The following is a 12,758-nucleotide window of genomic DNA, read 5'->3' as shown; positions in this document are numbered from 1 at the left end:
CACAGCAATCAGCCTAAATGGCTGCGGTGGACCGGGGTGTCTCGAGCAAATAAAGCAAAAGCAGGGAAAGGCTAAAATGTCTCCAGGCAAGTATAATACAAATCATGGGTAAAAAGCTAACATAACACTGAGGTGCACGCAGTAAAGGACAGAGATAGCAAGTTAAAAAAAAAAAGTTTAAAAATACAGGCACGAAGTCAAGCGCACCTTACTTGTAGTAACGGGAGCACATCCAAGCACCCGAATAAATACTCTGTATTGCTGGAGAAAGTCCAAGAAGCTAGACCGCTGACCAAGATGGCGGCTAGCCGAAAGAACCGGAAGTGAGGACTTCCACAAAAGCACATAATGTAGGTGCAGGGGCAGGTACAGTGTACCAACATGCTGGATAACTAGTGGAGTCTTCCCCCAGGTTAAGTACACTTCTGCCACAACAACTGTACCCCGAATAAATGGGAAAGAGTTCTTCCATACCAGAGGAGTGTGAACCAGATTGCTTCCTACCAGGGGTCCTGGCGAGAGGCGACGTACAGGCGTGGACAGGCGCAGACGGGCTTGCCTTTGGTGCGCATTCAGCACGCCCACTGCGCTCCCGCGCCATAGGCCCCTTAAGAAGACGTGTTCAAACAGCTAGACTGCTGACCAAGATGGTGGCTAGCCAAAAGAACCAGAAGTGAGGACTTCCACAAAAGCGTTCGGGACGCCCTCCACAGCAAACAGCCTAAATGGCTGCGGTGGACCGGGGGGGCACGAGCAAATAAAGCAAAAGCAGGGAAAGGATAAAATGTCTCCAGGCAAGTATAATACAAATTATGGGTAAAAAGCTAACATAACTCGGAGTAAAGGACAGAGATCGCAAATTTTAAAAAACAGGCAAGTTTAAATATACAGGCACGAAGTCAAGCGCACCTTACTTGTATCAAATGTCCTGAGCATAAGTATGACCATCAAGCCATTCAAAATATAAGCTGTTGTTACTTGAACACACAGAACAGTTAAACCACCTACTTGATTTGTGGTGATACTTCCAGCCCACAGTGGGGTTCGGATTCTAGCGACGTCCCAAATCTCAAACCTTAAATCCAAGGGATCCCTGTGTGTCCCAGAAGCTAAAATTCCGAAACAATATATATAGCCAGTCATGTATCACTCTATACGTACAATATGCAAAGTAGAAGTATCGTCTAGCCCAATCACTGTCACTATGTTTGTTTCTCTCCTTTCAATGCTAATACTCTATCTTAGTCCTCTATGCCTAAATATCTCTACAGTTCAACATCATAGGGTAATAGTTATTCATTTAACACACCTATTATTCCAGTCCTAAAATGATGGATTGTGGCAATAAAAACACTGAGCAAGTCATAGCGTCTTTGCATCTAGTGAACATTCCATCCAAGATATACTAGACACCAGACTACTCCTTTCGATCACAGATTGCGAGGATGAAATAGTGACATCTGAAATGATTATGCGTGATTTGAATGTAACGAGTGACTGGAGTATTACTAGCAAGTTGAAAGACAAATCAAAATGGACTCCTACGTGGTTCAGTGACAGCAACATAGACATTTTTTACAAATGAGTTAGTTCTGATCGAGACAGACAGATAGACAAAAATACACATATTAAGCCCTGAAAGGATACCCTCACATTTGAACATCTCCCCTTGGTTCACTCCTGACCTAAAAATAAAGAAACTTATTGTCTGGAAGGCAGAATGTAAATGGCGACACACTAAAAATGAAACGGACAAACAACACTACAAAAAAATGCATAAAAACTACATAGGTCAGAGAGCTTTAGCAAAAAAAACTACCTCGCAAACAGAATAGATCAGGCCTCTAACTCACAGAAATACCTCTACAAAATAGTTAAAGAATTCACCAGTCCTGCTGCATGTCAACCCCCACTCATGGCTTCCCAAGAATGGGTTAACGACCTTTCGTCCCATTTCATAGAGAAAAAAGATCTAATTTATAGTAATTTCCCCCCAACACTACACCCTTACAAGAGATCAACAAATATCTCCGCCCCTCCACTCCCTCTCTTAAGCAATTTTGCACTATCACCGCGGAAGAGGTAGGTCTCACCTTGAACAAAATCAAATCAGGATCTCCTGATGACCCAGCATCCGCCCAGATCATAAAAAAAATTGCCCCAGTCCTCGTCCCACACCTGATGAAAATGTTCAACCTCTCACTCTCTCAATCTACAATCCCCAAACAATAGAAGGAAGCCACTATCCGGCCAAGTCTAATAAAACACGGCTGACCCAAAACAACTTGCAAATTATCACCAAATTTCCCATTTACCCTTGTTAGGAAAAACTATGGAATCAATGATTAATCGCCAGCTCTATCAATACCAGGAAAACAACAACCTATCAGACCCATCCCAATCAGGCTTCCGGGCGTGCCACAGCACTGAAACCGCCCTCCTTGAAATTGTTGATAATATCAGACTCTCTCTCGACGCTAGACAGTCTGCTATCCTGATCTTGCTTGATCTTTCTTCGCCTTCGACACCATCTCCCACAACATCTTGCTAGAACTTTTGTCGGAGATTGGTGTCGGGGGCCCGGCATTCAGCTGGATTAGGAGCTACCTGACTGCCAGGTCCTCTAAGGTTCAAATAGGCTCCTTCATGTCTAAACAACAGAACATCGACAAAGGAGTTCCCCAGGGCTCCATATTGAGCTCTATACTTTTTAATCTGTACGTGTCTCCCCTGTCTAAGATTATCGATGACTATGGGTTCGACACAGTGTCATATGCTGATAACACGCAACTACTAATCACACTGCAGCAGATCCCAGCGACACCAAAGTCAGATTTAATCAATGCATGGCATCCGTCAGTGACTGGATGGTGAATAACCACCTTCTACTCGATGCCAGCAAAACCGAAATTCTACTCTTCGGTAACGCCCAGAAAATATGGACCGATGTCTGGTGGCCATCATCCCTGGGCCCCTGCCCTCCTCCCAAAGCCACATCATGCAACCTGGGCTTCAATATCGACGGCAATACGAAGGCTTACGGAAGAATTCTTCCAGAATAAGCAATCTCGAAGCCTTGAATCATACTTGGGCATAATTCAGATCCCAAGAGAGAGGGCACTATACACTCAATTTAGATTCGGCTTACTTCCAGTTCATGAATTCACTGCAAAGTGGTGTCCTCCACATCAGACCGCTGAAGAATGCTCGTCTTGTGGGGCTTCCAAAGAGAGTGTTGCGCATCTTATATTCGCTTGCCCAGGATACGCAAACGCTAGGTCTAGGTGGCTTGAGCCAATCTGCAAACAACTAGGCACTCTCGCTCATTGAGTAGCTTTACGTATATTTAAATCTGATTTGAAAACCCTCTTTGTTTGCGGAGTCGCCAAGTTCCTTGGCCGTCCATGGATAAACAGACACAGAGCCAAAAGAAGGCGACCTGACTTTGATCCAGAACCCTCGTGAGCATGTACAGCTGAGCAACAAAGCAGGATAAATGTAACTCAAATTTTTATACATTGACCCCCACACGTGGCATCCAATACCCTTATTTTTACTATATTTTTAGTGTTTTTATCAAAGTATTCCAAAATGAAATGTTCAATCCATGATGAAATAGTGTTATATTGTGATTGTTTTAATTTACGTGCTGCTATATTTGTTAATTTTAATGGTCTGTATTCTCCTCTTTTTGTGCTGATGTATTGCTCAATGCTTTTATGATACTTGCTATTGAAATTAAGCTATTTGACATTGCAATTAAGGGGTGTAGGTCCTGTACCCAGCATCAGTATCCTCCCTTACTCTTGTTGACCAGGAATAAATATGTAATTTCAGGGGGAGACCCCACATGGAGAACCTACTGATCAACTAGTGCTTGTATTGTGGGTGCTATACCCTTATCTGCTTCTTTGGAGAATGGATACTGGCACATCCAGGGTAGAATGGTCCCTTCTTGCAGTGTTATCTTTACATGAATTGAGTAAGCAAAGACGATTTCTGAGGCCCCTGGACAATCAATGACAAAGACAGGGACCGGATATGACAAAGTTTATACATGCCCACATTGCGATCGCTTAGTCGGTGACCAGCAGAACCCCATATTTGGCCCATGATTCAATGGCCTCCAAACAAAACAGTAGCTCCTCTTGGGATTCCAAAACCCAGTGACCCTCCCGGTCGAAGAAACAATTTGCAGGGCAGCTGTAACTTCTGACCCAGCAGATCTGGTGCATTAGCCGTGGTGGTGAGGAGCACATTAGTAAAGGCCATCAGGTTGGTGGGTGTCACTCTTATCGGCCTGTCTGTGAGATGTGGGCGAGTTAGAGACATGAGTCTCAATGGGATAACCTCAGGGGTTCAGCAGGTCACTGTCCCATCTCTGAGATATGAATGTTCATGTTCAGGTTGGCCATTGAATCTCTTCATAGGAGATTGGTTGAGGATGATGGGTGACATAGCAGCTGTTCCAGTATGCAGCTGCCTCTCATGTCTATCTCCAGAGGTTTTTATCCCTTATTTTAGACATGATTTTGTTGCCCCTCTGTCAATTAGGAAGCTGTAAGGTGTGTTATTTATCAACACTGTTACGGTGGGTATTTCCTTGGACCGTTGGGTCATGACAGAATGGGGCATTTGAGTGTGTCTGTGTGAGTCATCCACCAGGTGCAGCACTGACCCATGTTGGTCCTGCATCTTATCTGTTTATGAGACCAGAGGAGGAGTTATGACATGGTCCAGTCTTTGGGAGCTCTCTGTACTGCTTTCTCGAATCCTGCTACTACATGCTTTATCCTTCCCGAACCTCTGTGGCTGCACGTTCATTGCTGCTGATGCCTTCTGCTCCATTGTGGTCACAGCTGTTCTGACCAGGATTGTCGCTTCCTTGCTCATGGATTTCACAGTGACGTCCTGGTTCCGTCCCAACCTAATCCCATTATCTTTCCATTCCCTTCTCTCCTGTTCTTTCCTTCTCTCCCACCTCACGAGGCATTGCTGTACGTAGGAGAAATTCCCCTTGGGATTTCCTCTCTCATATCTGCTGCACTCCTCTGCCGTAGCCATGCCCTCTGGCTCAAATGACCCTCCCCTGGGCAAGGACCAGTCAAATTGGTTCACCATCTGAGCCCAGTCTGCTAGCAAGACGCTGAACTGGCGTGCAAACATTTCTCCTTCATCGCTCGCTGGAATCTTTAATGGGGTCAGCCTATAATAGTGATGTGCCATCTTGGTTGATAGATCCCGGAGGACTAGGATCCAGTTGCTTACCCCCACTGTTTGATTCATTGTCCTGAACCGCTATGAATCACCCTGTCGCTTGGGTGTGCTCACGGTGGGCGAGCGCGTTCTTTGCGTCACTGAGGTTCGATGGGCTGAACGCGACGGGCGGTGGCGTTGAACTTTAGGGCGTTCTAGCCCTAGACTGTGGTGGTGCTGGGATTGCACTTTAGGGCGTTCTAGCCCTAGACTGGGGTGGTGCTGGGTTTGTCTGTTAGATTTACTTGCCTGAGTCTAACGGTTCGTAGTTTGGTAGAGGACAGGCTCCCTCAAATTGCAGGTTGGTATATCCTAATGGGGGGCATTGCACTGACAGCCCAGCGTGGAGCAAGCGTGATGATGAAGCATGCCACCCTTGGGTGGGTGAGGGCACTCTTTCCTAAGAGCACAGGCTCCCAATACCCAGTCTCATGCTCTAGAGAGAGAGTTTCCTAGAGTTACGTATGGAACAGTATACTTTGTTGTATTGATCTAGATATTCGGAGAGTGTATACTGGACCCAAAATCTCCTCGTCCTCCTTTATTGTGATAGGCATTATTGATACTGATACCCTGGTGATTGTGTTTTCAGAAACGGTAAATATGACTAAATAGAATTTTCCAATTCAGATGGGGAATGAGATTCAGATATTTGCACCTTTTACCCTGCTGAGCTCTACTTGTTGAAAATTCAGCCTGTCCAACTTTATTGCAGGAGCAAATTATTGTGATGCATATTTCCAACATACACGCACACAGGATGTTGCACTGGGGCTGCCATTGACGAAGACTCTCACAATTGAGGCAGCATCAGCTCAATACTAGTCAGGCAAAAATATTAGACATCAACTCTGCCTTGGAGATGCAAAGATCTCTCATCAGTGGGCCTCCTGCCCTGGGGGCTATGGACCATGCCCCTGCAGTAAAACTCCCTTTGGGGATTTTAGATTTTTTTCACCCTCTTTCTTTAGAGGATATGGATAGCCTCCTCAATAAAACCAAATCTGGCTCCCCTCTGGATGTATGCCCTCTCAGGATTCTTAAACAGTGCAGGGAAACTCTCCTGCCCCCTCTGGTTGATATTATGAATAGAGCCATGAGGGATGGTCTCTTCCCCACTCAATGGAAAAACGCGGTGGTAAAACCTTTACTTAAAAAGGCCTCTCTAGATCCTGTGGTTCTAAAAAAATTCCAGCCCATATCACTGCTTCCAGCTCCAGCAAAGATGTTAGAAGCACATCTTAACAAGCATCTTGCCGCTTTTGTAGAGAGCTTGGTCTGCCTTGACTCTTCCCAACATGGCTTCAGGAGGCAACACAGTACCGAGTCGGCCCTCACTATAGTGTTGGACAATATTCGCACGCGTGTCGATGGGGGCCGGACCACCCTTCTGATCCTTTTGGATCTGACGGCGGCCTTCGATACCCTTTCTCCCTCAGTGTTAACAGCTCGACTGAGGGAGGTTGGGGTTCAGGGGGCAGCTCTAGATCTACTCACTTCTTTCCTCAATCATCGAGTGCAAAGAGTGAAGTTGGGGGAGTACCTATCTCCATCCCTGCCTGTGCAATGTGGGGTCCCCCAGGGGTCGGCTCTTAGTCCGACCCTATTTAACATCTATGTGACCTCTTGCCAGGCTCATTAGATCCTATGGGATGGAGATAGTATCCTATGTGGATCCTTGTCTCTCTCTCCCAGTCAGGCGCCCCGACTGCCTCCAATTTTAGATCTTGTATGGAGGCAGTCGGTCAATGAATGATCCATAATTCATTGAAACTGAATGGAGAGAAGACGGAGGTGATGGTGTTTGGAGGGAAAGATGACGTATGGTCATCCCGTTGGTGGCCAGTCTCATTAGGAGTTTGCCCCACCCCTCCCTCCTCTGAAAAAAATCTTGGGGTCATGATTGATCCTGCCCTCAACTTGGGTAAACAGGTCAGCAGAACCATTTCTACCTGTTGGGGCATTATCCACATCCTGAGGAGGATCAGGCACTATCTATCACTGCAGGCAAGGAAACAGCTTGCAGTTGCCCTTATTGGCTCCCGGCTGGACTACTGCAACGCGCTGTATGCGGGAATGAATAAAAGTCTACTGCAGCGCTTGCAGGTAGTCCAGAACGCTGCTGCCAGGTTTGTCCTGGATCTCCCCAAACGTGCCTCAGCTACAGCGGCCAGAAAGCTGTTACATTGTCTTCCTGTTGAGGACCGTATCCACTTCAAGACCGTATGTATGACCTATAGGGCCCTAGCTAAAAATAGCCCCACTGGTGTAGGATCTATCTTGTCCCGCTATATTCCCTCTAGGGATCTGCGTTCCTCTAGTAGACTTCTTTTGTCAGACCCTCGATTCAGGTGTGTCAAATGGGGTGGCAGGGCTTTTTCCACGTTGGCGCCCAAGTGGTGGAATGCCCTCCCACTGGAACTAAGATCCCTACCCACTCTTCAGGCATTCAGAAGTGCTCTGAAGATGCATCTCTTCGTGCAGGCTTATCTGTAATGGTGTCATGCTTATGTTTATGATATGCTTTGTTAGGCGCCTTGATGCCTTCGGGTTATTGTTTGCGCGATACAAATTTTATTCACATCTGATCAAATCAAATCAATCCTTTTCCTCCTCTGGGATGTAAAACCCAACGGTCTAACTTGTGCTGTGTCTACATGGCCTGCCCTGCATATCACCTGCTTTACTTTAACTATATCCACTTTGGCAAAGGGCTTTCTTTCAAAACACATTACAACACTCACAGAACTCACAAGTAAAGTTGATCCTGTCACACTTTTACCACTGTGATCCGACCTTCTTGTAGGGGTTACTCATAAACACCTCAATCAGACTGAGGCAATCTTTTTTTCAGGAAAGATTTAATAGGAAAACACCAAGATACAAATCTCAACCTGGAAAAAATATCTTCACATGTATGAACTTTGAGGATGATGATGATACACACACACAATAGCTCTCAGACATTGTCACGGTATGTAGATATGGAGTTAAGAAGGAACTTCTTAACATTCTTATTTACTTTTCTTAACTTCATATTGACATATCTTGTAACATGCATGTGTGTGTGTGTGTGTGTGTGTGTGTGCGTGTTTGTGTGTAAGTCGGGGCGCCTGACTGGGAGAGAGAGACAAGACTCAAAGAGGCAGGGGTCGACGGCACCGCCTTGCTTTGGTTCCACTCATACCTGCGAGATAGGAAACAGGCTGTGTCCCTTCCCCCTTTTCAATCCACCTTTTCCCCGGTACCTTACGGGGTGCCCAAGGGCTCGTCCATCAGCCCGATCCTTTTTAACGTTTATTTGAAACCATTAGTTACTTTGATTAAATCCCACAGACTGAAAACTATAAACTACGCGGATGACACCCAGCTTATCCTTTCCTGGGAGGGGGAAGAATCAATTCCCATGGAATCGTTCCACGACTGCCTGAGAGACACAGCTGGCTGGCTGCACAAAAATTCCCTGCAATTCAATTCCTCTAAAACCGAGGTATTGTTCTGTGCTGGGAGCCGGATTCCTCGTCTATTTCCCACGGAATTCTGGCCCCCGGAAACTCCAGAAAAACCACAGCCGGTCACTAGTGTCCGCAATCTGGGTGTCATGTTAAATAACAAACTCAGCATGGAAACGCAGGTAATCAAAACAGTCTCCACCTGCTCAGCCCTATTGCGCTCTTTACGCAAAATTATGCCACTACTTCCCGCACAGGCACGAGCATTAATAGTCAGGTGCACTATCCTTAGTCGCCTTGACTATTGCAATGCACTTCTGCTCGAGTCCCCAGCTGTTCTATTGGATAGACTGCAAAGAGTCCAGTCGGGCGCAGCCAAACTTGCCCTCGGATGGACCAGGAGATCCTCGGCCACAGTAGCCTTGGCCGAGCTACACTGGCTCCCTCTGAAGCAGCGAATAGCTTTTAAAGCACTCTGCCTTGTTTTTAAAGCACTACACGGAACTGGCCCCAGATCCCTACAAAAAATGTTTTCCTGGTACACCCCCACCAGAACTCTCCAATCCGCCTCAGCCTGCCTTGTTATGGTACCCAGATTCAATAAGGTAAGGACGGGAGGAAGATCCTTCAGAGTGGCTGCCGCTAAACTCTGGAACAGTTTGCCGGTCGATATCCGCCAAATTTCACAACTCCTTCCTTTTAGAAAGTGGATTAAAACTTGGCTCTTCCCCTAAATCCCTCATCGTTACCCGTTCCTAGCCTCCCGTTATTTTTCATCTTAGGAGTAATCTCTCAGCGCCAGGATACCTGCCAGGTGACAGATGCGCTATATAAATGTTTTAAATAAATAATAAATAATGATTGTTTGCTATATTTGGTCGATATTTATGTTGCTGGGAGTCTGATATAGAACCTCCAAAGAAACCTATTTACCCCACAGGAAATTGAACAGGAAACCACATTTCCAAACACAGGAGAGCGCTGTCTGACACATGTACCTGTATCCTCCCCAGGGCACAAATCCACAAAAAAGAAGTGGGGGAAAGCTGTCGCTGGAAGTGACGTCACAAAAGGTGGTTAGTTATAAATTAGTAGAAAAGTTTGAGGCATCTGTGTTGGCGGTTCCTTCCCCCAACCATCTCATAAGCCATCAGCACAGTGGGACCCTTGCCGCCAGGACAATCCAGTAAGCCAATAGTAACAAACACGTTCTGTTTTTCTTTTTCTCTAACAATGCGAACGATACCAAACACTGTCCAATATTTACACTGTGCGTGAAATGAGTGACTCTTGGATTTAAATGACAAATGTGGTCTTAGAATGAATGCACAACTTTCACTAGTGGATGCGTGTACTGCCTCAGGTTTGAATGTCTCTTTCATTACCTGCATGCATTCTTTTTTACTCTATCGTCCTCTAGGTGGCAGCTCCGAGTGAAGTCCAGCTGTTTGGCAGGGCGGACGGCGTCCACCTGTTAAAGTAATTGGGTGGGTGCTGTCCACCCACGTGGTACCCCGACTCGACTCTTGATCCTCCCCAGTACTGTATGTCCAGTTCCCACAATTTACCACTCAGGTTCTTGCATTCCCTTTCTGCCACGTGCACAGAAAATATTAGCCTAACTCTCACAAACAACACTGATCAAACATCAGGCGTCTGCTATACTCGGCTGTGGGTGGAATGAGGGTGAGAAAGAGCGAGTGGCTGAGCAGAGAGGATGCTGCTCCTGTTGAGGTGTTCTATTAACCCCTTTGCTGCGGCCCTGAATTTTGGCGGGTTAGGGGGTGAGCGCGGCGCTGCGTTGCTCATGAAAGAACCACGCAATCATGAGACACGGGCGGCATGTGCTCATGACGGCGTGGTTCCGTCATGGCCCCGCCCGCTTATTAACTTGCCCGCACAGGTGGGGAATTAATGCGTGTGGGCGGAGCGGCAGCCGCATGACGGAACCATGCCGTCATGAGTACACACTGCCCGTGACTCATGACGGCATGGTTCCGTCATAAGCAGGAAATGGGTTATGTAACTTATTACCTGCTAACCTATGTGAACAGGCTACCTGACTCCTACTTACTAGGGAGGAAAGTCAATTTACAACACGTTCCAGGCTGTATTGAGCACGGAAGCAGCTTTGCCATCATAAAGAGGCTTAAGAACTGTGAGTAGCTTTGCATTCCTGTTAATACTCAGTGATGAAGATGATCAGAACCTTACACAAAGCCTTTTGCAAGTTGTGTTGCATCTGACCACTTACAAAAACTGCATACATTAGCGGGGTTACCTCATTTATCACTCTACAAGTAGTACGGACAGAAAAAGATCAATCATTCCTGGGCTATGCATGGCCTGCTGTGGGATCGATTATATGCCATTGTTTTCTAAAACAAGGTTCTCAGTCCAGCTGTTAATTAAACCTTGTTTTGCATAATCAGAGGTGAAACATGTATTTTACCTAAATACCTTGACAGAAAACGAGTTAATCACAATATATTTTTGTTAAATATTTAACAATGTTTCTGAAGATCGGGTTTGCTATGCCAATATCTTATCTTCATTCAGACCAGTGATTTGCGCTATATTTGCTCTCTTAATTACCCAATCTTTTGTTAAAATGTTGTCTGTCTCTAAAAGCCCATGTACGAGTTGTCACTAGCTCTCTCAATATTTTGTTCTCGTTTACAGATTAGTTTTGGAGCCATGGACCCCATTTTAGGTAACAAACTGAGATTCCCCTCCTCTTACCGGACTGTTCCCGATGAGTCCTTCCAGCTGGAAGGCATCTCTCAGTTGTTAAAACAGTTTTCCTGGAGCTGGGTTGGGATTCTTGTCCCAGAGACTGACAGCAGTGAGAGAACTTTGCGACAACTGACGACGCTGATCACCGAGGGTGGAGGATGCGTTGAGTTTTTTCTTATGTTACCTGTTGGATTTTCAGCCCCGAATACGGATCCTGAAATGATGATTCTGCCCATAAGTTCTATCAAGAATTCTACCGCTCAGGTCATCATTCTGTCCGGCTCAGGGATGGAAATGATTAAACTTGTGTATTTGTGTGTTTTGGAACATGTGCCTCCTAAGGTTTGGATTGTGTTAGGAGATGTTGATATAGAGAATCTGGTTAACGTTCCAGATGCCTGGAAAACATTACATAAAATCATCACATTTACAGTCAAGAAAGGGGAAATCATTGGATTTAAAGATATTCTCCATAGTGTCCATACTGCCAGGTTTATAGAGGATGGTCCCTGGGACCTCCAATGGGATGATCTTTTTCAATGTGTGTCAGCTGGAAGAGAAAATAGCAGCGTGTTTAATGACGCTTTTTGTTCAGAAAATGAAACTTTGCAAAGTGTTGATTCTCCCCTCTATGATGTAGTGAACTTTAGACATACATTCAGTGTCTACACAGCTGTCTATGCTCTAGCACACGCTTTACATGAGATGCTTGAATCAACCTCCAAGGAAGGAACAGCTGGTACTGCTTGGAGCCTCCGTCAGGATCTCAAGCCCTGGAAGGTGAGGGATCTTGCAAACATCTGCAATGCCATATGTGTCTCTTACCACAAAAACACTGAACCCCTGGCCATCACTTTTTAACAGCAGCTTCATGTATTTCATTTAGTATAGGTTTTAAATATATCTGTTGATAGTATAATGCATAGGGTAAAGTGTTCTACAGATGTTCAGTAGATGGAACAGTAAAATGCTGGCAGATCAAACCTCATCTGATATGGGCTGTACCCAACAGGATATGTGATATTATCCTCAGTAGAATCACTTTAGAAAACATACTACTAAGTTGATCATTCGCCTCCATGGATTTTCACTAGGGCTGGGCGTAACTGACATACTTCTCTATAGCTTTATTACTTGCAATTGTGATATCGATTCATAATTACACAAGAATCGTAATCCAGCATTTAGCACTATTTTCTAAGAACAAAATACACCCTTGTGTCTGAACTGGGCCTGAGGATGGTTTTTGCACTAAGAAAATAGAATGAGATTCTACAGACAACGCACAGCAGACGTCAGCGGCTTCACTCTCTT

At 45.5% G+C, this 12,758-nt stretch overlaps 1 protein-coding gene across 1 annotated transcript in view; it reads left to right on the top strand.

The window, feature by feature from the left end:
- LOC147725835 (extracellular calcium-sensing receptor-like) overlaps positions 1-12,305 on the top strand; it is a 608,311-nt gene extending 596,006 nt beyond the window's left edge. The window contains exon 3 of the mRNA XM_086963367.1: positions 11,391-12,305. Within this exon, the coding sequence (XP_086819493.1) occupies positions 11,391-12,305 (915 nt within the window). The remainder of the gene's footprint in view (positions 1-11,390) is intronic.
- The last annotated feature ends 453 nt before the right edge of the window (positions 12,306-12,758 follow it).

This window comes from Lissotriton vulgaris, chromosome 3_1 (genome assembly GCF_964263255.1).
Source record: "Lissotriton vulgaris chromosome 3_1, aLisVul1.2, whole genome shotgun sequence".
Classification (NCBI taxonomy): Eukaryota; Metazoa; Chordata; class Amphibia; order Caudata; family Salamandridae; genus Lissotriton; species Lissotriton vulgaris.
This window is presented reverse-complemented; position numbering and strand designations above follow the sequence as displayed.